The following is a 25,765-nucleotide window of genomic DNA, read 5'->3' on the forward strand; positions in this document are numbered from 1 at the left end:
GATTTAGTTCTCCCAATTCTGGAGGCTGGGAAGTCCAAAGTTAAGGGGAATGCATACTGCAGCAGACCTTCTTGCTGCATTATCTCCATGGAAGAAGGCAGAAAGGCAAGACAGCACACACATGCATAAGAGTAGGGGGGAATGGATCTGCACCCACCATGTTTTAAGAAACCTATCCCCACCATTATCACTCCAGTGATAATGTCATAACTCATTTAAAAGACAAGCCCTCATTACCTAAGCACTTTTTAAAGTTCCTACCTCTCAACAATGTTGCACTGGAGTTAATGTTCAAACATACAAACTTTGAGAGACACATTCAAATCATAGCATCTCTTCAATGTTTTATTATGAAAAATTCAGATATAGAAAAGTTGAAAGAATTGCAAACACTCTATACCCACCACTTGTACCATATCATTAATTTTTGCTATTTGATTTATTGTATCTGTCCGTCTTTGGTCTCAGGGTGTTATAGGCACCAATATACTAAGGAATCACATATCCCATACAATTATATTTTCTTCCTCGGAACTTGTCCATAACTGTTCATAAAATTTTACCCTTAGGTCACCTCTTAACTAGAAAACCAGACTTACTGTACACAATTTTCAGGCTTTTTGTAAGAATTATTAAGATGATAAATGCCAGGTTTCTATCACGAAATTCAATAAATGATAGGTAATACTGCTGCTGTTCCTAAGCAGAAAATATTTTCTTTTTGCTGAATGAATTGAAGTACCTAAAGTTGGTATCAATTTTATCATAGCTAGATTGAAGCAGATAGGAATGATCCATAACATGCTGACTCATGTTCAGTTTCAATCTGTATTAGCCAAGATTCTCCAGAGAAATAGAACCAAAACTATATATAGATATGTAGACAGACAGAGATTTATCTTGTAAATTTGTCTCACCTAATTATAAAGACTAAGAAGTCCTACAGTCTGCCATCTCAAACTGGAGGCTCTGAAAAAACAGGGGTGTAGTTCTGTCCAAGCCCATAAGCCTGAGATTAGAGGAGCCCTTAGTATAGTTCCTGGTCTGAGTCCCAATGACCAAGAACAAGGATGAGGATGATATAAGCTCTGGTCCATGTCTGAAGATCCAAGAACCAAGAACACCAATGTCCAAAGCAAGGACAATATGGATTTCCCAGCTTATGCAAAGAAAAAAATCCATCCTTCTATCTTTTTGTTCTATTTTGGCCCGCAAGAGGTGCATGATACACATCCACATTGGTGAGGATAATTTTCTTTATTTAGTCTGCCAATTCTAATGCTAATCTCTTCTAGAAACACCTCCACAGACACAGAAATATTTTACCAGTTAGCTTCATATTCCTTAAGCCCAGCCAAGTGGACACATAAAGTTAACATCACATCTTTCTTCAATAGGACTGAAGATCCTCTCACCCTTGGCCAGTGGCATGAGCTGCATGTATCTCGCACAGCGAAGAATGGTATCTTACAGGTGGATAAGCAGAAGGTCATAGAGGGAATGGCAGAGGTAAGAAGACCACAGCTTTTCTCTTGCTGGTTAGTGTGAACCAGGTTACTGTTCTCTGCTGGTCCTGGTTGAAAAGCAGCACAGTCTGGTATTTAAGCACATGGATTCCAGTGCTAGGATTGTAATCCAAGCTCCCAACAGGGCAATTACTTTTCTACTTTACAGTTATAAGTGGGAGTTATAGTAATAGTACTGACCTCATAGGGCTATGAGGATTGATTAATACTTAATAAACATAGCCTTAAGGAATTGCCTACTGCCATCTTTATCCTCAACCTCCTCCCTTATTCTTATCAGCAGCACAATATGGTAGGCAAGAATATGACCCTGAGTTAGGGCCAGTGGCCCAAGGGGGACATGTCTGACAAGAGCAGACTGCAAAGACACCTAAGTTGACAGCCCGGCTCCATTGCTTATTCTGGTGCAAGCTCATGCTAGTTACTGGACCGCCCTCATCTGTGTTTTGTAAAGTCTCTCTAGTGTCCTTATATCAATGGAAATAATGTTGATAATACTAGTGCTTGCTTCATGGAGTTATGAGAATTATAAGGTGTATGTGTATATCACAACAGTACCTGATACATACTCAGCACTGTGTAGCTTTGCTCATTATTATTATTGCTAGTTAATAGTATATTTCATGGACCCAAAGGCACAGAATTTCTACTGGAGTTTGCAACTTCCCTCCATGATTTTATTTCCCATGTCATGTTCAAAGAAAACGCTATTTTTAAGAGGTGGTAAAGGAGATTCACTTCAAACTATAGCTTAGTAAGATTCTATACATACACAAAAATTACAGCCCCCCCAAACAGATTTGCCAATGTCTTGGTTCACAACAGTCTTTATTCTGTGCAAAGCAAGGCTTCAAGGGGACACCAGCAAATCAGGGTGTATTGATAAGGAAATTTATTGATAGAAAAAAGGAAAGGAAAAGAGGACTTTGCTGGGAAAAGAGCGAGTTGGTTAAAGACATCTATGTCCAGACTGCTGGGAAAAGGAACAACTCCTCCTCCTCCTCCCCCACCTCCTCCTCCTCTCCCACCTCCTCCTCCTCCTTCTTCTTTTTCCTCCTCCTCTTCTTCTTTTCTTCTTCTTCTCCTTCTCCTTTTCTTCCTCCTCCTTCTCTTCCTTCTTCTTTGGTCTTTTTGAGACAGGGCTTCACTCTGCAGTTCAGGCTGACCTTGAACTCACTTTGTAGCCCAGGTTGGCCTTGAACTCTCAGGGATCCTCCTGCCTCAGCCTCCCAAGTGCTATGATTACAGGCACGCATCGACATGATTGACAGCCAAGGACCTTCTTGAGAATAAGAATTCCAAACTGGGCTCTTCACTAAGAGATAAGCACACTTCATACCTAGAAAAGGCTCCATATATATTTGTGAAAGGAAGAAGAGATGAAATGAAGGAAGGAAGAGAGAGAGAGGGAAGGAGGAAGAGAGAGAGAACATGGGTGAAGGGATATAGATTTTTAAAGGGACAACTGGAGTCATTTCTGGAACAATCCAGAACATTCTTACAGTGTAGAACAGTCTAATAGTCTAGCTGATTATTGGCTTAGTTATACTCACTCATAAAAGTACTGTATCTCTCAAAGCCTTACTTAAAATCATCTGTAAATCAGGAATGATGAAAGCTCAGCATGGCAGTATTTGTAAATAGTGGTTTTTAAGTCTATTGTAAATAAAGAACATGGTACAGTATTTGCCACTAGGATCTAAGAGACAGCACAAAGGTAAAACCCACATATCAGAGTATCTTTTACCACCATGTCAGCAAACAATCTTGAAATCAATATGGTAGAGTGAGTGTCCTCCTCTTGGCTTTCTGAACTGGGTGTGCATGGATGGAGCCGCCTGCCTGGAAGGCAGTGTAAAGAAACAGAAGGGGCAGCTCTGATGAGTGTATTTGAGAGAAGTTCTGTTGAAGCTGAGTCAGGAGTGGGAAGGTCCATTGCTTGACCTCACTGAGATGAACCCTAGTCAACTCCCTCCCTGAAAGGCTTTGTGTTCCCCAGCTGTCCACACCATGCTCAAAGCATGGCGGAGGCAGGAGGCAGTGGCCTTACCAGGGAGAAGTGGGGAGGGGTTAGAGTACACCATGGGGAGCTAGTCTGGGAACTACACATATGAGAGCCTGGGCCCAACTAAGCCTGAACCCAGATTTAGAGTTTGGGATTGACTCCAACTATGCAGAACTCATAGAAGGGCCATGCCTATGGGGACTTCAGACATGGTGGGTACTTGACAATGTTTATTTAATAAATGACTGAATGATGCTACTGTTTGCATTTCTTTTATCACCAAGGGAAATCATAGCTAAGATGTGTTTATCTCCCTTGAACTCAAATTGTTACTTATCTCTATTGATTATCTTATAAGAGTTTAACATTTTGCTTATAGCTCATGTTGGAATGTACTTAGACATTAACTATTACACAGCTTATTATCTACCAATGCATTGGAGTTTAGGCTATTAAAACCCCCAGTAACAGGGGCATTGATATGAAAAATTCTGCCTTCTGTATTTAATCACCAGGACCACCTCCCCTGCACCATGCTTTCTTTTTTCCCTTTGTCTATCAGGTTCTATCTTTACCATTATTGAATGTAACAGTAGCCACACACTGGAATGCTGATTAGGCATCCAACTCTGGGCAAAGTGCTAACTAAATGGTATCTCAGCAGTCCAGATAGGTAGACTGTGCTGTATTCAATCACAAACAATCCTAAAATACCACCAGCTGATAAGAAGTGTTTAGTTCTTGCTCACCATGAAGGTCCACCAATCGTTAGCTGTGGCTTTCATGGGAAACCCAGGCAGGCGGGGTGGGGCGGGCAAGGTGAACCATACTCTGGCTGTGAAAGCTTCTCCAGGGGGATTTGGTTCCCTTCTCCTCTTGTTGTATAGGCTAAAACAAGTCATATGGCCCCACCCGAGCTCCAGTTGGAGACGGTCTTTCTATAGAGAGGGTACTTCTGACACGGCCCTGCACACCAGCCAGCGGTAGTGCGGTGTCCTCCACTCCTCCTGACACACCCAGGAGGGGCGTTCCTGCTCTACACATGAGGAAACTGGGTTTGGGAGAGGTTCACAGTTCACCGACACCCAAACATCAGGCCAGCTGCTCAGGAGGGTCAGGCAGGAGGATTCAAATTCAAGACCATCCTGGGCAACTTAGCAAGACCCTGTCTCAAATAAAATTTTTAAAAGGATGGAGGTGTAGCTTCATGGTAGCACAGTTATCTCATTCTTACTTCAGTTCCATCGCCAGCTCTGAAAAAGAAAAAAAGACAATCATTATATTGGGTCTTCAAGCCTTCTGTAGCTGTCTCCGCAGAGAACCAAAGAAGACGTATTTGCTAATCTTAACCATCTATTGTAAATCTTATTTGTGATTTTCTGTTTTAATCTCTTGGCAGGGCGGCTTCACTCAGATTAAGTGCAACACGGACATTTTCATTGGTGGAGTCCCCAGCTACGATGAGGTGAAGAAGAACTCAGGCATCGTCAAGCCGTTCAGTGGGAGCGTCCAGAAGGTACAGGCTCCACTTCTGAAATGTGTTTATTGCATCACCCTGACCTCAGATAACAGAACAGAGGGCTATGATCAGTGTGATTGTCACCCAAGAAAAAAGCTTTGAGGAAGTCTAAAGTTTGAAGATTCTGGTTTTTAATAATCTTGGGATAGTTTTCCAACCCCACACCTCTTCCTGCCTAGCAGACATCACCTCAATGCCATTTTCAGTGAAAATAAATTTTATAGCAAATCTACCAAAACACTCTAGGACTGCTGAGGTAGGAGCTGGCCCCAGTTCCTGCAGATACTTCTACGGTCAGGAAGGAGCTTGATGAGAACAAATGGCGACTTTGGGCTTATGCTTCTCGCTGGCATTAGTGTGTGGTTTGCCCCAGATAATAGCCGACTCCCACACATGAGCAGTTATTGCTCATCAGTCACGTAACCAAACCCTTAGTACAGATTTAGTGCCAGGTGTGGTGGCGCATGCCTGTCATCCCAGCACCGGAAGGCCGAGGCAGGATGATTGCTACAAGTTTGAGGCCAGTTTAAGCTACATAGTGAGTTCAGGGGAAGCCTGAACTTTACAGCAAGATCCTGTATCAAAAAACAAACAAAACAGAGTATAGATTCAAGAGCCTTTCCTTAGAAGGTTAAAAACCAGACAAAAAAAACAAAACAAAACAAAACAAAAACCGCTGAGCCAGTGAAAGATACTGCCTGCACTCTTATCTGTCTCTTGTTCCTTCCGCTGGGGCTGCCCATGCTCCTTTCCATCAGGAGGATGTGCTCCATCGGCACACATGCCTGAGTGACTCTTGCTCACAGGGGAAAGGCTGTGGAGTAAGCTTACTAGGTTTCTGGGTTTTGTGTATTTTTTTCCTTCAGCAACCAAGGGTGCCATGAGGGCCATCACTGGATGAAGTATCAGAGAGGCAAGAGGAAGGGCCACGGGCTGTGTCCTTCTCGTCTCATTTCCAGTGTTGGGCACAGAAAAGGGCCCCCCTGACACTTGCTCACTCTGATGTGTTTCCCTTTGCTGCTGAACTGTGACACTGAGGACACCTTAGATCAGACCATTGTCCCTTCACGGGTGCGCTGGGCCATGCTCGGTCCAGGGCTTTTTCACTGAGGAGGCAGGCTGAGAGGCGAAGGAGCTTCATCCCTCTGCCCGCCCTTCTCGGGCTTTGCTCTGGCTCCTCACAGAACACACAGCCCTCTCCTGCCACCTAGGCAGCTGGCCCCACCCCCGTGAGTGCATCTTTGGCTGTGCCAGATCCAGCAGGGACCGGTGACAGTCTTCATGTGTCTTGAGTACACGCTACTCAGTTCCATAATCCTTCACTTGCGGATGAAAAGGTGAAACTGTAGAAGGATTTGAGCTCCCTGCTAGCAGCTTCTGAGATTCAGGACTAGGAGAAATTTTCTCCCAACTTTTAATGCTCTCCAGCGGGGAGGCAGGCCTTTGGGAATGTGGCTTCATGGCAGGAAGTACCACTGCTAACCTCTTAGCTCTCCTGGGCAGTGGGGGTCCCTTGGGAAGTGTTCTCCATGTCTCTGGGTCCTGCAGAGTGAGCAACGGCTCAGAGTCACACCTCCTAAGTCTAGGACTGAAAATGTTGGGTCCATTTATTTGAGGGTAGTGAGCGCAGTAATCCCTCCCTATAATCCATCTGTTTGTATAGCTGCATTGCAGTGGAAAAACAGCAGAGGTGCCCTCCAGCCTTAGCAAACGTATGTGATCAGCGCTTTACTTGTTGGCTTTTAGTGGTGGGGAAGAGGGTGGGAAGTGAGGCAGCTCAGGAATATCAGGGAAGGGGGATAACAGGAGTGAGTGGGATAACTGGGGAGGCCCAGGTGATGGAGTTTTAGGAAACTATGTGAGAATGGTAGCCACAAGCCCACGGGATACACCGGAAGGCCTCCCTGGATTCCACAGGCACAGAAATGACTTCCTCTCCTTGACTGCTCCCTCCTGGTTTTGTCCTGGTCCCTACTCTGCTTCACAGAAGCCTTTCTTAGCCCTGGCTGCAGCTTCCCAGATTCTTAGAAGCTCTTAAGTGTTACTAAGGACTACTTCCCACCATTGAAGGCTAGCTCAGCTGCACTGGGTGTTTCCTGAGAGCCCCAGACAATTCTGCTGTGCAGTAGACTGAGGAGCTGAACGTTACTGTTCTTGGAAGTCCTTCCTGACCTTCCCAAATTCTTTAGCATCAAAGAAGGGCTTCCCTCCGTGGTTCCTTCTAAGTACCAAACCTAACCCTTCAGTTCCTGCATCACTCACAAGACAATCAAAGCAGCAACTGAACTGTTTTCTTGTGTTTACCCTCCTTTATTACTGTGTGCAGCTTGGATTGGTGTACTGAAGGAAACTAGGAAATTTCAAAGATGTTTTCCCAATTCCTGAATTTCCTTTCATTTCTGTCTCCCAAGATCATCCTGAATGACCGAACCATCAATGTGAAGCATGATTTCACATCTGGAGTGAACGTGGAGAATGCTGCCCACCCCTGTGTGGGGACCCCCTGTGCCCACGGGGGCAGCTGCCGGCCCAGGAAGGAGGGCTATGAGTGTGACTGCCCGTTGGGCTTCGAGGGCCTGCACTGCCAGAAAGGTACATGCAGGGGTCTCTAGCAATACTTTTGAGGGAGTGGAGACCACAGAGTATTGGGGAACTGATTAGGTGTTCAGTTGTGTATAAACTGCTATACTGTCTTAATAAGAATTAAATGGTGAAATACTTCTGTAACCATAGGGAAATAGCTTCTCCACCCCTCCCCTGGCTCCTTTCCTGAGAACCCCCCATGGTCTTGCAACCAAAAGGTTAACCCATAAAATAACAGGGGTTCCCAGAAGGTATGAGCCATTCCCAGAGCCAGTCTTGGCAGGGGGACACTTGTGCTTTATGGGTGATAAATATTTTAACTATTTTGACCCCTGCCTGTGAGTGCTCCAAAGAGCAATACTGCCCAAATACAGAAAACTAACAATTATGCATTAGTTGCCCCAAACTAAAGTATGCATAACCTCCTGTGGAATGCTATTTTCCATGCCATTACATCTCCCAAAGCCGCAGTTTTTTTAATCATAGAATGAGAGTGATTATAGCAGTACTTTCTACCACAAGGGTTGTGGTATAGACTAACTGAGGCAATGCATAGAAGAGTGCCTGGTAAGCACTACTATTGTTGAGAAAAACAAAATCCTTAGGCTGGTGTTATAAGCTACTTCATTTTCATCTTGTCCTTGTCTGAAAGCTGGGCAAGTAACAGACCACAGTCCCTGCTCAACTATTGCTGTATCTGCTCAGGGGAAGCAGAAGCTGAGGTCCTGGAACCTAGAAGAGGCTGCTCACATATGTGCCAGAGGCTGGGCCACGTGGACCTTCTGCTTTGCAATGTCAGTCTGGACTCACCCGCTCAGGAGCTAGGAAAAAAATAAAGCAGTGGGCCCATGAAGGAATGTTCTCTCTCTTTCTCTCTCTCTCTCTCTCTCTCTCTCTCTCTGTCTGTCTACACACACGCACACACACACACACACATTCCTAATAATTATCAAAATTAGAGCTTAGAGGAAAACTCTACATTATAGATAGTATAGATAGGTAATTTGAAACGATAGAGAACTTTTTTTACAGCAATCTTAGAAAACATAAAGGATGCCAGTTTGTCAATTAGAAGACCTAGTAGTATTTCTTATGTTTAAATGAATTCTGAAATTTGCATGGCAAATCATAAAATGTGTGTTTTAACAAAGAAGAGCAATTCACCTATTTGTAAATTATCCTGATTATAATTCTGACAAGAATGCTGTTGACCATCAGCAGAGGTTGTACTTGCAGAGATTTCATTCAGGAGGGACTCATTTGCTCAGAAGATTGGGTTTGTATTTCACACATCAGTGTTCGCATTTCCAAAGCCTCTGATGTTACGACGGGCACTTCAAGCTTGCTTGTAACACTGTCAGTCTATAAAGTCCAAGCTTAACTGAACACCGAGCTTTCGGAATTGAAGGAAGAAGGAAAGGGTAACTTGTGATCTTCTTAGTCTCCATTTCTTTCTATGGAACATTGGCCATAATAGATACCAGGTGCTCACATCATGGCTTTGTGACTTAGGTTCAGGTCCTGCAACAGATCTTACCAGAATGATGGGGCAGATGCCAGTGAGAGCCTGGGTTCCTGACATGATCTGAGGGAGCAGACAGCAGCAGAGAGAGCCAGTAGGCACTTAGGCCTGTTTTCCTGCAAGGTAGGCTAGAACTAAGATTAAAACCCAGCTAAACTATCAGCTGCCTTGAGTCTGGCATTAGTGTCACTTTGGGCTTTGAAATCAGGATACTGATTCTGGAAAATGGAAGCCTTGTGTAAATACTGGAAAGGTTCATAGATCGGAGGTGTGGCCCACGTCCCATGCTAATGACTGGAGACGATTCAAGAAGCAGAAGTGGACTTGCAGACCACCCTGGCTGCTAAGAGATCTCCCCTTTGTCCCTGTGAAATGGGAGGCAGGCTCAGGGGAGCCTGAATCCGAACAGGTGGCACTGATTCTCCCCACCTGCCAAGGCGTTCCGGAGGCCACAGTTTCTGTACTTCAGCTGCAGCTGTATAAAATGAAGCTTCTTCATCCCAACCTGAACACTCAGGAAAAGAAGGAACCAGAAGTTTTTCTAACTCGCAGCCATGGCTGTGCTCTACTAGGACCCTAAATCCTGACTTTGATGCTCTTCCCACCTTCCTTTGGGGCTCTCACTTTCAGGCATCTTCTGCAGGGGCAGCAGAAACACCGAAATGACACCCAGGATTTGGGGGCAGAATTATTCATAGTGGTGGGCACTGATCCGGATCATTCCCCGACTACCAGGCCCTGATTTCTGGTGGTCTAGGGCTTATACGGGATAAGAAAGCAGGAAATCCAGAGGCAGAATGTCTTGTCCATTGGGCATTGGTTTATACTAAGTGCACCATAGTGGCCAGCTGTGCATCACGGTGACCAGCCGTTTCTAAGAGACAGAAGCAACCGGAACTGGAACAGGAACTATTCCCTGGGCAACTAAGAAACTGAAGTATACTGGCTTGGGGGGGCATTTTCTGATACATTTTCCCCCTGGTAATCTTTGCTGGACATATTACATGTGATCTTCTGAGACAAGGCCCAACCAGAATTTAGGCCTGTGTGTCCTGTAATATTACTCTGGCGAGATAGTGAGGGAGTTAATCTGATCTAGGAGTGTCCAGTGTGTCTTGGACATTCATCAAATCTTAGTCAAGTATTTGACTGATTGTTCTATTCTCTTGAGGCAACCATCCATGGAGTGTTTCAGGCACAAAACCAAACCAAACAAACAAAAAACCCCACAGCTAGCAGGGGACAGGGAAGCAAGAACTGGAGTAAGCAGCCTGAAAAGACACAAAAATCAAGGGGAATAGGTATGGAGCAATCCTGTGAATGATGTCCTCAAGCTTCAGCCAGGTGTGGACTGGTCAGCATGCATTGTCTCTTCAGAGTGGGCCTCAGAGGACCTGTCCAGATAAATTATTCAGCAGCTCTAAGGCTGGATTTCTGAAACTTATAGAGGTAGTTAATATGCACCTGGGTTATATGTGTCCACAAGAATATCTACAGGTTTAACTAGTCTTTTAACTGGTTACAAGCTATATGTAGTTTTTCTTTGATCTAGTTTTTGAGTTATCTCTGCTACAAGTGCAGGCCCATTGTTGCTGTCACTGATCAAGGGTGGGCACATCTAGGGATGATTTTTTTACAGCAGGATCCTACAGCTTTTATTGTCTTCTTACAAGCGCGGGAAGGCATCTTTTCTGTATTGTTGACAGCACAGAGATCTTGCCCAAGGTGATTAACAGTCTGTCAGGCTGAAGTGTGGCTGCTTGTGCTTTCTGCGACATCTGATAGTAAGAGGGGTCATGGTGAGGTGGCATGGTTGATGTCCAGGCCCAAAAATGAGTCTTTAGTCTATACCTCTGGGAGGAGAGTTTTCAGAACTTTAGGAACAGCCAAAGTTGAAAGTGCAGAGTTAAATGAGCAGGAGGCTGACTGGCATGGTGCAAAGGAGATGCCCTCCCAGGCTGCAAGCTTGTGCCTGGCAGAAGGGGTGAAAATCAAGAGTCCAACTTGCCCTGGTGATGGTAACTTTTTGACAGAGGGAACTTTTGGAGGCAGAGAGTTCTGTTCCATTGTCTACCAGGAAAGTCACAGGTTTGCCCTGATTTTGCACTGATCACAGGCTCTCAGGGGCCCAGTTTGATAGAGCCCACGCTGTCCTATCTATTCAGGCCTGAAAGGGTGCAACTCGTTTGTCAGGGCTGCCAGTCCAATTTTCCTCAGTCAAAACGTGGAACTCAGAAGAAATTGCTGACAGTCATCTTGGTGGGCATTAGGTAATGCCATCAGACCAGTGTAGGTGTGTCTCCCTCCCGGGGGCCTCTATGGCAGTGAACTGGAACTGGTTCAATTAGCTGGAAGTTGATGAGTCAGGAGTGGAGGGTGCAACTGTGGTGGCTGACAAAGGTGCCAATGTGGAATTCTCAGGAAGAATGGGCCTTTTCCCTTTTTTTTCTTTGAGATGCAGGGAGCAGTTTGGTTTCACTTTTAACTCCATAAAAGCCCCTCTTCCTGCACTCTGTGACTGTGGGTTTTAACTAATTAGTTCCCTTTCTATCTCCCTGCAGCATATGTTGTGTATCCATGAATGATGGTGCAACAAAGGGTGGGTGCCCCTCAGAGAGGGACCACTCAGATGCCCACCTGGCTGTGCCCCTGAGGGGATTTAGGCATTGCTTAGCTAACGAGGGTGCAAGGCTTCCATTATGCCATATGTTGACCCCCATGGAACTGTAGGTGAGGGTCCAGTCAGCCACCGCAACCAGTGCTTCCCAGTCATGGTGCGCAGACAGAGTGGCCTATTGCTTACACTGTCCGTGCCACTCACCGGCACAGTCATTCAGCAGGACTCAGAGGTTAGACATTCCAACCCCCGTTTCCTTGAAGGTGGCCTTAACTAACAAAAGAGTTGATCAAGTTCTTCTGCTCAAACTGAGCAGGACTGACAGACTGACTAACTGGGGTACCCTCAGGGGGATATTACTGGAATCAGGCGAACAGATAGACAGAGAGATTGCCCTTTGGGGTATGATGTGAGCTGCTTGAGCAGGGAGCCAGGAATCTTTCTCCAGACCTCTGAGGGGACTCACAAAATGTCCAGGGCATGCCTTTCTGTCGGGACCTGGAGAGGTCCTTGCTCCATCCATGAGGGCCATGACCAGTGACTGAAGAGGTCAGCACAGCTGGTCTTCCTGGCCAGATGCAATGGCAAGCAGAAACACCAAAATGACACTCAGGATTTGGAGGTGGATTTATTTTATGTTGATGGGCACTGATCAGGATCATTCCCGGAATATCAGGCCCCGATCTCTGGTGGTCTAGAGCTTATATAGACAAACAAGCAGAAAATACACAGAGGCAGAATGGCTTGTCAATTGGGGATTGGTTTATACAATTTGCATCATAGTGACCAGCTATGCATCACAGTGACCAAGTGTTTCTGAGAGACAGAAACAACCGGAATTGGAACAGGAACTTTTACCCGGGCAACTAAGAAACTGAAGTACACTGGCTGGGGAGCCATTTTCTGTTACACTTCTACCAGAGCTAGGCCTCATCACGTTTTCTCTCACAGGGAGTTATCAAGAAGTCTGCCCTTCAAAACATCCCTCCCCTGCCTAGAAACTTTTTTCTCTATGCGTCTCAAAATTGATCCTTCTTGGGTTCCAATCCCAAAGAAATCTTGTATCTAAGGACATTACTAATAATTGAAGCAGAGATTCACAAAGTGAGTGTAAAAACTAAGTTCTGAGGAATATCAGTGGCTGCTTTGTGTGTACACACACACACACACACACACACATGCACACACACATGCACACACACATGCCATATACACTCACATGCAGAGACACCCACACAAACACATATATTAACATGTACGTGGGTGCGGAGTTCTGTAGTTAAGTACACTGGGTAGCTCTGGGTGAATAATAAAACAGTTCTCTCTTCTCCAGGACTTCTCAGAGACTTTGCTGTGTTCTGAATGTCCAGAGGAGTACAGGACACAAAAACCTTTCATGGTTCTGCCAGGCGGGAGCTGACAGTTCCCTTGATAGAATTTCTAAGCCCTGTTTCGACCTATTCAGCTCTTTATTACTGAGTTTAGACTCATACTGTGCATAACCCTGCTGGCCACTAGATGGGGGTGTTTCTCCGTACACGTGAGCGACTGGCCATAGGACTGACAAGTTCTCAAGAGAGGAAACCCGAGCTTAGGGCACAGGTGTGGTGCGGGGGGCAGAGTTTATAATCCTACAAGATTGCCCATACCTGATCTGTGCCCCTCTACCACCCTCACAACTTTCAAGGAATTCTGTGCTGTTTTTAGTAGATGCACATCCTGTTGCTGGGGCTGATTGGGATAGTACTTTTTGTCCCAATGTATAAGAAAATAGCTTCAGCATGGGATATAGCTCAGAGGACAACACCTGCCTGGAAAGCACAAGTCCTGAGTTCAATTCCTGGTATAAAAAAATTCTTAAAAAAAGAACAGAGCCTCAGCCTCAGAGCCTCAGTAAATATATACCCACCTTTAAAAAGACTGTACAGGGAAATGCAAATTAATAAGACATAAATTATGCATGCTACAACAAATTTATTTTTTTAAGCTGGCACATCATTAAACAATTTGGTAATGTTTAATCTAAAGACTAGTTCTTAGCTAAAAGGCTAACTGAATAGGAAAAGTTTTTTGTTTGCTTGCTTATTTTGCAGGTACAAAATCAACTTAATATGGACTGAATATACTTTATCCAAAATGCTTGAGACCAAAGTGTCTGTAATTTCAGGGTTTTTTTTTCAGTTTCTGGAATACTTGCATATACATAAAGCTATCCTGGAGTTGGAGCCCAAGTCTAAATATGAAATTTACTTACATTTCATGTAAACCTTTTATATGGAGACTTAGGGCAACTGCAGATATTTTTAGTCACCTGCTTCTCGAATCTAGCCCATCACAAGATCCCAGGTGTGAAATCTTCCACTTCTGGGGGCATGTCAGCATTCAAAAAGTTCCAGATTTTGGAGCATTGAAGATTTCAGATTTGGGGATTTGAGATGCTCAACCTGAGTCATGAAGAATTCTGGGCCTAGTAGAACCGACCACAAAGGCAGCACACTGCCCGTCAGGGAAGCATTTGACTGAGTTGGACGCTCATCCATCAAGGTGCTGCTGAGAGGTGTGCGACTGTTGGACCTAAACTGATACCTGCAGAGTCCTTTCCTGCGAGTGTGGGAAACAGCCAAACTGTCGCTCACCTCTTTGCTGAGAATGTGCAGTCCCTCAAAGTGGGAAATTTACTTTGTCCTGGCTGTGGAACTTTCAACATGGAAGCTACTGTTCACTGGGGTATTTTTTGTGCCATCAAATGGCACATGGTTATAGTATAAATGTGAGAGAAAGACAAAAACACATTTTGGCAAACATCCATAAATGGCATTGCCCCCAAGGAAAGAATGCAGAAAAAAATTAGGAAGAAAACTGTAACTATAACCTCTGACAAGGTAAGTGCCTCTTTCTCCACGTCTGGGAGAAATGTGGTTTGTCAGTTGAAGGTGAGAGACCCTCAGAAGTACCAGATGGCTCAGTGTAAACGTCTTGGTTCACTGCCCCCTCAGCCCCCAGGAAGCCGAGCTAGAGGGGAGGTGGATGACTTGGTGCCGGTCTGCCAGTCGTGCCAGGACAGATTTCCAGGGGTTCGTGCTGCAGTTCCAATTCCGTTCCCTGCTGGATCCTCGGCAGGGCTCTGTGAGGGAAGCAGGCTGGTTTCAGGGCTCTGTGACCAAGGTAGCCGAGATGTTACAGTGACACCGAGCAGCTGACCCTCCTTTTCTGTTTCATGCTGGCGCCTGGCAGAGTGTGGGAACTACTGCCTCAACAGTAAGTACAGTGTGTCCCGGGAGAGGTTGTGAACCTTGCTGGGCCCCTGCCAGGATCTGCCAGGGCAGGCTTTGGCCAGGCTGGGGCACAGCCCAGGCCAGCCACATGCAGAGGGCAACCAGGGTGAGAAGCGAGGGCTCCGATGTGCCCAGGGTGATGGGAATCTTCCCAAGAGTGAGCTCCCGGGCCCTAGGAACGCACTGGTCTGCCTCCCAGCTGGAGTTCTGGGTGCTAAGGGCCTGGGCTCGGAGCTTCCCAGGCAGCTGGACGTGGCTCCCACAGAGGGACCTCTCCTAAGGCTGTGTGTGCAGAGCTGGTATGTGACAAGCATGTCCTGACCATTTCATGAAGTCCGGGGGAACAAGGGCCGTTGGCCACAGGCCCAGGGACATAGCCAACAACAGCACGGACAGGCCCCAGCTGGCCCTCTCACCCTGGGGTGAGCCAAACTCGCTGGGGGCGCCACAGTTATGTTTAGCCCTGGGCAGGGCTCCCTGCCAGTCCGAGGGGATGCTCTCCCTTCTTCCCAGCACCGCTTTCCCTCCCCCTCCAGTCTGTTTGCTTTTGTTTTTTGTAGTACTGGGTGGGGAGTGAACCTGAGGCCTCACCATGAACTGTGTCTCCAGACCTTTTTAAGTTTTTTTCTTTTTTGAAAGAGTCTTGCTAGTCTGAGTTGCCCAGGTTGAGCTCTAATTTATGACGCTCCTGCCTCAGCCTCCCAGAGTGCTGAGATTAGGCAGCACCACACCCAACTCTACCTCCTCTAGTTGTGCAGCCCGGATTCCCTTCCTCCCCACCCTCATCCCTTCTCCTTTCTATTTCTAGCCCCCTGGGTTTCCTCCTTTCTGGGCTTCCCCTCCTTTCCTTGCAGGTTTCCACTTTCTGCTCCTTTCCTTGCAGGGGACTTCTGGGTTCTCTTTCTCTTCCTGCCTCTGCCTCCTTTTTCTTGGCATTTGCTCCTTTCCTGGTTGCTGCCTTCTCTTCCCAGCTTACTCCCTCATCCTCGGGCCACTCCACAGCCCGCTCCTTTCCCTTCTAATCCCCGCTCTGCCTTCACCAAGGGGGAGGGCTGGCCCTGCGGCCGCAAAGCCTTCAACTGTCCCTGACAGCTGCTCCAGGCCGGCAGGTCCTTGTCCAGTGCCGTACTCCATGCTGCTGTGAGAGCAGCAGAGCAGTTTCTTGGATCATTACCTTAGAAATCATGGTCGGAAGTTTTACTCCTCTTCCTTTGTTTTATTTCATCTTTCCCTCCTCTCTTTTTCCCTTTCTTTCCTTCTTTTCTTTTGTTTTCTCTTTTCTTCTCTTCCTTACTTTTCTTTTCTTTGCATGAAAAGGTTTTGGGAGCACGCCATGGTGACCTGAATAAGAATTTATGCTTGAGGGCCCAGTGTCTTTGGGCTTGCTGTCTGTCTGTCTTTGTGTGTAAAAGTTTAAAAAATTGTTTCTGTATCTTTCCAAAGAGGAAAGAAGCATTTCTGTTATCTCTCAAGCAGAAATCCCCTCACCACATCCCAGTTTGTGACACCAAACACAGCTGCTTACTCTGCTCTTCAGCTGAGTGTAAAAGATAATTCCTCAGGAAAACAAAATGATGAGAAATTTAGGAGGAAGGAAATTCACTTGGAAAATACTGGCAAGTAAAGAGGTGGCCAGGAGCCAGAATTAAGGAGAGCTCGGTCCAGCTCATGGTCTATTGCTCTCTTAGCTAATGATCCTGGGTAAATTCTCAATGCTTTCTGTGCCTTATGTTCCCTTTATGTAAAAGGGGAGTAACCATCCCTGCCCGGCCAGGGATATAGCTCAGCAGCACAAGCGCCTGCCTGGCAAGCACAAGGTCCTGAGTTCGCTTCCCGGTACCATCCCTGCCCGTGCCTCACGCTTTCTTCCGCTTTGTAAGATCATAGTGAAGACCTGTGCAGTGTCACACTGGAAGGTGACTTGTAATCGTAAGCATCAAAGTCTCACCCAGTGCCCTCCCCCAGTCTCTCAAGGTCGTGGCTTAAGGGGTTCAGATGCATTAGCATTAAATAAAGAAACTCTAGGGCCCTGGGGATATAGCTCAGTGGCACAGTGCCTGCCTGACAAGCACAAGGTCCTGAGTTTGATTCCTGGTACCAAAAACCAAACAAACAAACAAAAAAGAAACTCTAGTAGGCCTTGTTTGGGAATTATTTTTTCTGCCTTCCTTGGCGGACATCTGGGGTTATCCCCAGCTGCTCCCCACGTGGCCCAAGCCCTACTCTTTGGTTTCCAAGAATCACTGGGAGCAATTCAAGTTTCAGCCCATTGCAAAACCTTCTCCATAGTCCTCAGGTCAGTGACAGTGACTGTCAGTCCCTAGGGAGGGACAAATGTCATGGTGCTAACTCTAGACCATCTCATTGGTCCCTTGAACCTGGCCAACTCATGTGCAGCCAAGAAGAAGAGAATGACAAGTTGTTAAGTGTCACGGTTCTAGGGGCTGGCCCTCCTGGTATATTCCTGCCACGTGTGTGAGTGGAGAGGTCCAGAGAGACGCAAACCATGTAATCTCGTTTTCTGTTCTGTCGCAGCCATCACAGAAGCCATTGAGATCCCACAGTTTATCGGCCGCAGTTACCTGACATATGACAATCCAGATATCCTCAAGAGGTAATAAGCTCCAATGGCATCTTACTGTCTCCCTGGCTGCAATTCCTCAGTATCTCTCCTGGGTTTTTCCTTATCTTTCATATCAGTAGATAATTCTCACAGAGGGCCATGGCCAGGGGATGGGGGGAACATATACAATAAACATGGAAACCAGAACAAAACCAAACAATTTGAAAACATCAGCTTTCCAAACAACCCTATTAAAATCCAGCCAAATCCTTTCTGGTCAAAAGGCCGGCAGAGAGTAATGTGACTGCCCCTGGGGTTTCCAATGTGCAGGCTCCGAGAGGCAGAGAGAAGTTGATGCACACGAAGCCAGGGTTGTGAGTGTGACGCCCCAAGCAGAGCATTCAGCTCTGTGCTGCTCTGTGGCCGGTCTGCAGCTCTGCCAGGGCTGGCTGCGGAAGGGCCCAGGGGCTCCCCACCCAGCCGTGCAGCTCCAAGCCCACTTCCTGCCAGCGCAGGACCTGCCTTGCATCTTGATCCACAAAGGTCCCACGTCCTCTTTGTCCTCTGGCTAGTGCAATGAGGACGTCTCAGCACTTTTCATGTGACTATAAAAGCATGGCACGAGGAAATAGCCATACCTTTAAACCCCTGGTGGCATAAGCTCCAGCTTATGACAAGCACGAGGTCTTGGGTTCGACTCCTGGTACCAAAGGTAGGAAGTGGTACCAGAAACCAAACAAACAAAAAAAGAAACTCAGTAGGCCTTGTTTGGGGATTTTTTTTTTCTGCTTTGGGCTGGAGTCAGTTCTGTTTGGGAACACCTGGGATAGGTCAAAGAAGACAAGGCTGACCCTCAGCAAACTCCTCCACCCAGTCGTGCTTATCTTAGGCATCTTCAGTTTTCCTCTTCTCTTCCCCAACCCTTTGTCATTTATACTGTGACATCCCTTGGCAAAATCATTTTAGAACTTTCCTTTCTCCTCAGGTTGACTAGATACCAACAAAGAAGGACAGATCTTTAAGCTAAAGGCATCTACATCTTAGGACAGATCTTGGTGGCTTTTCAAGAAACAAATGTGATTGAGAGAAATTTAGGGGGATGAGCAGTTGATGTCCTTGGTAACTCTGAGTGCATACCAGATAGACATTGCTTCAGATCTCTAATGCCAACTTGTACTCATCTGTGTTGTCTTTGGATCAGGCAGGGACTCAGGTAAAATGCATTCCCAGCAAGCAGGGACCCTCTTCCCTCTTCAAACCTTTCCCTCCAAATATAGAAGGTCATTTGGTCCCCAGAAGGCAAGAACAATGTGAAAGGGGCCCAAGTCTTTAGCCTCTGGTGCCCAGTGAGAGAACACCAGGTAGTTTCATGAAAGTAAGAGATGGGGAGGCTCTAAACCAGAGCAACTCTAGTGCAGTGTATGGGCGTGCCTAGATCTTATGTCTGTCTCTGTCTCCATCTCCGTCTCTGTCTCCATCTCCGTCTCCATCTCCTTCTCCTTCTCTTTCTCCATACCCATATCCATATCTATATGTATATCTAATCTCTACGTGCATATGTGTGAAGCCACAGACAGAAGCCAAGTTTAGGGATATATCTTTCAGAGATTATTTCTTTGTCAAATAACAGAAAACTCAGCTTAAAGCTTTCAAAGTGATGAGTACTAAGTGTTTCTTATAACAAGGAGTTCAGACTTAGAGTGGATCCTGGGTTGATTAATTCAAAGGATCGACTACATCATCAAAGACCCAGCTCTCATCATATGTCTGCTTTGTTATCCTCAGCATAGTCCCCAGCTGCTCATATAATGCTCATAATACGGTTATAAAACAGGGGATTATGCAGTAAATGTAAGAATGACTTTTTTCCTCTATGAGAAAGAGAATGAATCTTTCCCAGAATCATCCTGATAAATTTCCTCTATATCATTGTCATGTGTACTCCTAAATCAATCCCTCATGAGATAAATGAAACTATCTTGATTGGCTGATACTGATATATGAGTACATCCAAGGCAAGTGAGGGAGGGTGGGAGCTTGGAGTAAAAGTTTGGAAATAGTGGGTTTTTAGGGAGTGGGCCAGCAGCTGCCTCCTGGACCTCACTGCTCTTACTGGGAAGGGGCCGGTCAACATGGGCAAGGCAAACTTGGTCTGTTTCTGTCTACAGCAGGCTCTGGAAAGCCTAGATAGGAGTCCCACCCACTCTTCACTAGGGAAAGCACTCTACAGCTTCGGATCTGTGGGAAAGAAGGAGGGATTTTACAACTAACTAATGGGAGAACAGAAAAGAAACTTTTCTCGCAGTACCATATCAGTAGCAATGTTAAACTATGCCTATTTCCATCTCAGCTGTAGTTCTAGGACCTAAGCCTTGCTTATTGCCCTATATCACATCACATGCAAATCACCTTAATCAGAATGAATTTCTGAGCTGGTCTGTTTCCAAGCACTGATAAGAGCTACTTCCCTGCACTGGTAAATGCATGAAACTATTCCCAGCCCTAAATACCGAGCCAGGGCCCTTTCTGCCTCAACACTCCTCCCACCCTCAAGCTTCCTGTTTCTTTCCACTGTGGCTCCATCACAGCACCCCCGAACCATAATCCTGTCGAGCCACTTTCTCTGTCAGAGACATCACCCCTAGACCTCCAAAGCCAAAGACAATCTACCCGAACTGGCCTTCCACAACCATGATGACAGCCCAGAGCAACTGCCTATCAAAGTCTTTTGGCAACTAGGAAGTGCACTTCCTGTGGGACAGTGGGGAGCAATTTCCCAAGAGCCTTTGAGTACTAGGACAGAAGAGGGGGAAGCCTGGGGTGTGTACTGTTGTGCAACCCGGGACGGTGCTAAGACTTCTTAGCAACACAGTTTTGCTAATAAGTTGCCTGGAAAGTGCTGTTGTAGGGGCCCGTTGTCCCTGGCAGATGGACCCTGCTGCCCAGTGAGCATCTAGACCTTTTCAGTGGTGGTGTGACTCTGAGGGCAATTCCATTTCCAATCTCCGGGAAAGTTCCTGTCAGGTTCTACTCATACCTGACTCCTTGGGGCTGCCAGGTCAAACTGGAATTACTGGGAATCAGATGCTGGTGGTTGATTTCATGGACTTGTTTGTGTATTTGCTCCAGAGTGTCAGGATCAAGATCGAATGCATTCATGAGGTTTAAAACAACTGCCAAGGATGGCCTGTTGATGTGGAGAGGAGATAGCCCCCTGAGATCCAACAGTGACTTCATTTCCCTGGGCCTTCGGGATGGAGCCCTGGTGTTCAGGTAACTTGCTCTCTAGCTGCCCTTAGCAGCATCTTGCGGTTTTCTCAGATAGCACAGTGTGTGTCAAAAAAGAGTGATTCAGAAGTGAGCCAAAACAGTCCGCTGGAATTTGGCTGTAGCCTGAATATTTAGGCTTATTTCAGGCTCCTGGTCTTTGTTTCAGGACATATCGGGCCCACTGCTCACTTCCAAGTTTAATTGCAACATTGCCATAGGTATTTATTTATATATTGTCTAGGAGCACGTTCGTGCAATGGTGGCATGCTAGGGTAGTCCAAAAGAAGCTGTATGGCAAAGCCTACACTACTTCCTGTGCGGCCCTTTGCAGAAGAGTTCTGTGCCCCCTGTCCTGGCAGATTACTGCTGTTTGCTCCCCATTTGCAAATGTCAACGCTGCCAAGCATGAAAGTGAATACTCAGCTCAGCACTCCCCAGCTCAGGAAAGTTTGAAGATCTAAATCCCATGAGGCCTGGCTTTAAATTCCACTGTGCTTCCCGTTAGCCATGTAACCTTGGGAAGAATGCCGCCTTCCAGTCTCCTGCTTCAAAAAGATAAAAGCACAGATTTATATCTCAGTAGATCAACTCAGCATCAGGCTCCTTGTAAATACTTCTTTGGTGATAGTAAGCAATCAAAGAAGTTCTTATCTCTTTGAAGTGAATTTAGATGGCTCTCAAATTTGTCAAATGGGTGGCTATGCAATAGTTAATGAACAATTACCTGGACAGTTTTTTCCCCACCCTTCTCCCTACTAGAATGGATGAGAGCCAAGTTTCCAAGGAGCAGGGACTATCTTGTGTCATATGGAAAAACTTCTCTACATATTGCAGGGCACATTCTCACTTGAGATTAGAAATCACCGATTTACATGGGTGGTTCTCAAAGTGTGGCTCCGGGCCTGTTGCATCAGTGTCTTGCTGGACGTGCTAATTCTCAGGCCCTGCCTCTGACCTACTGGCCTAGCAATCTATGTCGTGACCATTTCCCCAGATGATTCTGATGCCTGCAAAGGCGTGAGGACCCCTGAGCTTTGTCTCTAGGCCTTCTATCCCGCTGGCAGGCATTTCTGGGGCTTTTACTCCTTTAATCGCCCCCAGTGGTGATGAACCCATGTTCACTAAATGATATGAAGTTACTTGGAATTGGAATAGACAAAGGAGAGAAAAGTGAGCTGTGGAAATGGCGAAGACAATTCTGTCATGCTCTGGGATTACTAACAGCCAGAGGAGGATAATGTAAACCTTTTCAACTGATGAAAAGGCATTTAGAGAGGAAATGTCACGTGTCCAACCCCGTGCCTGCCCCCAAGTAGCGGAGCATGCTAAGCGATCTAGTCAGTGCTGGGACTGTGGGGGACTTTGGAGAGCTATGTGGTGAGACTGGCAGGTGAGGGGCAGATATTCATCAACTCTGCCCTCTGCCTGACCTGTGTCCCCTGCCCTCTGTTGGCCAGGAGGTCAGAAGACTCAGAGGGCTTCACACACAGTTTCGAGCTGGCTGCCTCGCAGCCATTTTCTTGTGGTTTTCCTGTGGTTAACCTCATCAAGGCCTCAAGTACTTGACTGTGCCCAGAAAAGGGAACTGAAACAGTAGCTGAGCAGCAAGTGAGATGGCTCAACTTCCCCCCTAAATTGTCAGCCAAAACCTGTTCTCCAGCCCCTCCGGCCAGACTGGAAACCAGAGAAGCTCAGGCTGAGGCTCCCCTCTGCCCCGTGCCCTTCCTGCCCCTCCACGCCACCCTGGACAGAGCTCTCAGCTTGCTGTTTCTGTCTGAAATGCTGAAAACTGTCCCTGTGTTTTCTTGTAATCCTGGAGTTCCGGGTGTGCTGTGTGTAAGACGCACTGCTGAGCCCTGGCTGAGGAAGGTGTCTGTGCCCAGGCCTGGTCTGGGGCCACAGCTTTGCTGTCCCCACTGAATCACCTTCTCCTGCGCAGTCACCATCCACCACCCTCCACCCACTACAGCCCTTGGGAGTGCTGGGTCGGCTGGGGACAAGGAGAAATTAGAGTACAGGCTTGCAGCAAGCCACCAGGACATTTGTCTCAAAGGTAGATTGCTGAGCCTGTCCTCCCAAGTCTGGTGGTGTAAGTGAACACGAAAAAGGAAGTCAAAGTGCTCAGCAAAAATGAGTGTGGTTTTCTGTTTTATTTTTGTTTTGTTTCATTTTGTCTTATGATTGTAGGTGAAGCATGAAATCTACCGGGTTGGTTTACGACCATCACAAGGCTGACATTCTTTCTCACTGATTTTGACTTCATAACATTTTCCATGCAACAGAGAAAGGAAAGAGATCGGACATTAGTAAAGTGCCCTGGGCCAGTTTAAAGAGGATACAACTAAAAATGTCATCACATGAAGGCATGAAATTGGCCTCACCTGATGGCATTTCCTGGTGGCCCACCTTGGTGCTCCACCTCACAGCGTTTAGTTGAGGGCTCAGGATAACACAGTCATAGCAGCCAGAGTCACAAGGCCTTGGTAGAAAAATCAGACAAATATTCATTAGTTTGCTTTTGCACTTTGACATTGAGACATAACTTACATGTGGTATGCTTATATACAGTGTAGCCTGACCAGTTTTAAAATAGGTAAACATTGCATCCTGTAGATATGCTGAACAAGATAAGGGACATTTCTACCACCAAGAAAAAGTTACCTCACTCCTCCATCAGGGACAATAACCATAGATTTTGGCCATTTACCAATATATAAAACAGGGAGCTTCTTCGGGTGAGTATGAGTGTGTCTGGGGAAGCAGACAGTTATCTGGAGACTTTGTTATCTGAAATCACAAAGTCAGGCCACAGAAAAGCCAACAGAGTTGCCCCTGGCCACGGCAATGGCTGGATTGCTGTCTGCCAGATCGTACGTTGACTCCCTTGAGCACATCCTGCCCGCTTGCCCGAAGAACAAGACAGCTGTCAGGCTAGAGAAGAGAGGCCCTATCCCCAGTCCAGGTGGGATCTCATACTACAGAAGAGGTTTCTGGTGCTAGCATAGGTTCCAGTCCACCTCCCTGCAATTATACCCAGGTCACCTTGATTCTGAGAGCGGCTGTTCCTGGCCACTGTGGTTACATATTTACAACCTGTGAGTCCACTCTCACACATGGCTACTCTCCTAGAAGAGACCAGATGAACTTAACTCTTGGTGGCAACTTTCTTCTTCCACCCAGTTCCTCCAGGTGACTTCCACCCAGTTCCTCCCTACACAAGCTGCAGTAAGTGCTGCTGTCTGGGGTGGTGGCATTATTTGTTTTGCCCTTACTACATGGCATGCTTTCAGCATGTTGTCATAGTCCCTGTGATCTTTCAGGGAAAGTGTTTTTATCCACATTTGACACAGGATATTTAGGCTCAGAGATGTGAAGAAAATTGCCCGAGGTCGCAGAGCTAGTAAATTGGCAAGACTGGGGGTGCAGACAGATCAGCAGGACCCAAGTGTCCTTGCTCTGTCACCCCATGCTGTGTCTCAGAAAAGACACAGAAAGGATTTCAGCTAAGTTGCTGCCAACCACCTCCTAGCCCTGCTTCATATTCGTTGACTAACTCAATGAGCATTTGGCCAGCACATAATGAAATTCGAAAATTCTGCCTTTGGGCTGTGAATACAAGGTGACACTTGATATGGGAAAACTCATTCTTCGGGGTCAGAGAGGCAACTTTGTCCATGGTTTGTTCTGTAGTCATCACAGGTCTATTCCTGGTTAAAAGTCAATGTGACTTCTTTGAGCTTCTGCTGTTACAGGAGTGGCCTGTGGGGGTTTCTCTGCAGAAAGCTGAGCACTTTTTATTCTCACTCTGTTCTCAGAGTGAAAGTACATGAAAACGCCATAATAAATCTGAGTTTTCTTTCACCAGACCTCTTTCTTGGGTACTGAAGTAAAGGAGACACACCTGCCCTTACAAGAATGAAGGGAACATTACCCTGGCTACACCCTTTCCCCTCTGAAGCATGAGCACCTAGGCCTGGCTATATCACTGAGGAGAGGTCCAGGCAGTTGGCCCACTGCCCAGGCTGGAGTACTCACTAAATATTTCTTAATTGAGTTAAATTGGAATAATTGGATGAGCCCTGGATTGAGGGATATTTCTCTCTGGTAAACAACATGGTCATGTCTTCTGATACCTGTAGAGTGTCAGGGTATCTGGAAACTGAATCAGTACGCTAGGGGGTGGGGCAGACAATGCACCAAGTTCAACTTCTGCACATTGGTTTTGTGATTTTAGATAAATTTCCATAATGTCTTTGGCACTCAACCTAATCTGCAATGCTCTGGATTTTAGTTGGTTTTTTTTTTTTTTTCAGTTAAAAAATATGTATTAGTTTTTTAGGGCTGACATAACAGATAACCATAAATAGTGTGACTTCAAAAAATAAAAATTTAGTCTTTTATAGTTCTGGAGACTAGAAATTCAAAATGCAACATGCTGCCCAGGTTGGTTCCTTGTGGAGAGTCTGAGAGAAAATCTGTTCCTTGCCTCTCTCCGAGGATCTGGTGGTCGCTATTAATCTTTGGTGTTACATACTTTGTAGATGTCTCATTTTACCCTCTTCCTTTAGCATCATGTGGCGTTCTCCGCTGTGTGTTGATCTCTGTATCCAAATCTCTTCTTATAAGAATACCAGTCATATGGATTTATGTATACCCTGGTACAGTGTGACACCATTTAACTAATTACATCAGACCCTATTTTCATATAAGGGCACATTTTTAGGGTCTGGGTACACATGCATTTTAGAGAAACACTACTCAATCCATTTCAACAAATTACAAATGATAAAGCCCTTCGTATTATTTCTGATATTACAGTGTCAATGCTTCCATACATGGGACTTTGAAAAATTAACCTGGATGGTATTATGCTAAGCAAAGTAAA

General features: G+C 46.1%; 1 protein-coding gene across 1 annotated transcript in view; it reads left to right on the plus strand.

The window, feature by feature from the left end:
* The window catches only part of Egflam (EGF-like, fibronectin type III and laminin G domains), a 174,003-nt gene that overhangs the window by 142,991 nt on the left and 5,247 nt on the right, over positions 1-25,765 (plus strand). The window contains exons 16-20 of the mRNA XM_005386224.2: positions 1,398-1,509; positions 4,931-5,047; positions 7,462-7,642; positions 17,583-17,661; positions 20,740-20,883. Of these exons, the coding sequence (XP_005386281.1) occupies positions 1,398-1,509; positions 4,931-5,047; positions 7,462-7,642; positions 17,583-17,661; positions 20,740-20,883 (633 nt within the window). The remainder of the gene's footprint in view (positions 1-1,397; positions 1,510-4,930; positions 5,048-7,461; positions 7,643-17,582; positions 17,662-20,739; positions 20,884-25,765) is intronic.

The sequence above is a fragment of the Chinchilla lanigera genome, unplaced genomic scaffold (assembly GCF_000276665.1).
Source record: "Chinchilla lanigera isolate Chin_1 unplaced genomic scaffold, ChiLan1.0 scaffold00025, whole genome shotgun sequence".
In the NCBI taxonomy this organism is placed as follows: domain Eukaryota; kingdom Metazoa; phylum Chordata; class Mammalia; order Rodentia; family Chinchillidae; genus Chinchilla; species Chinchilla lanigera.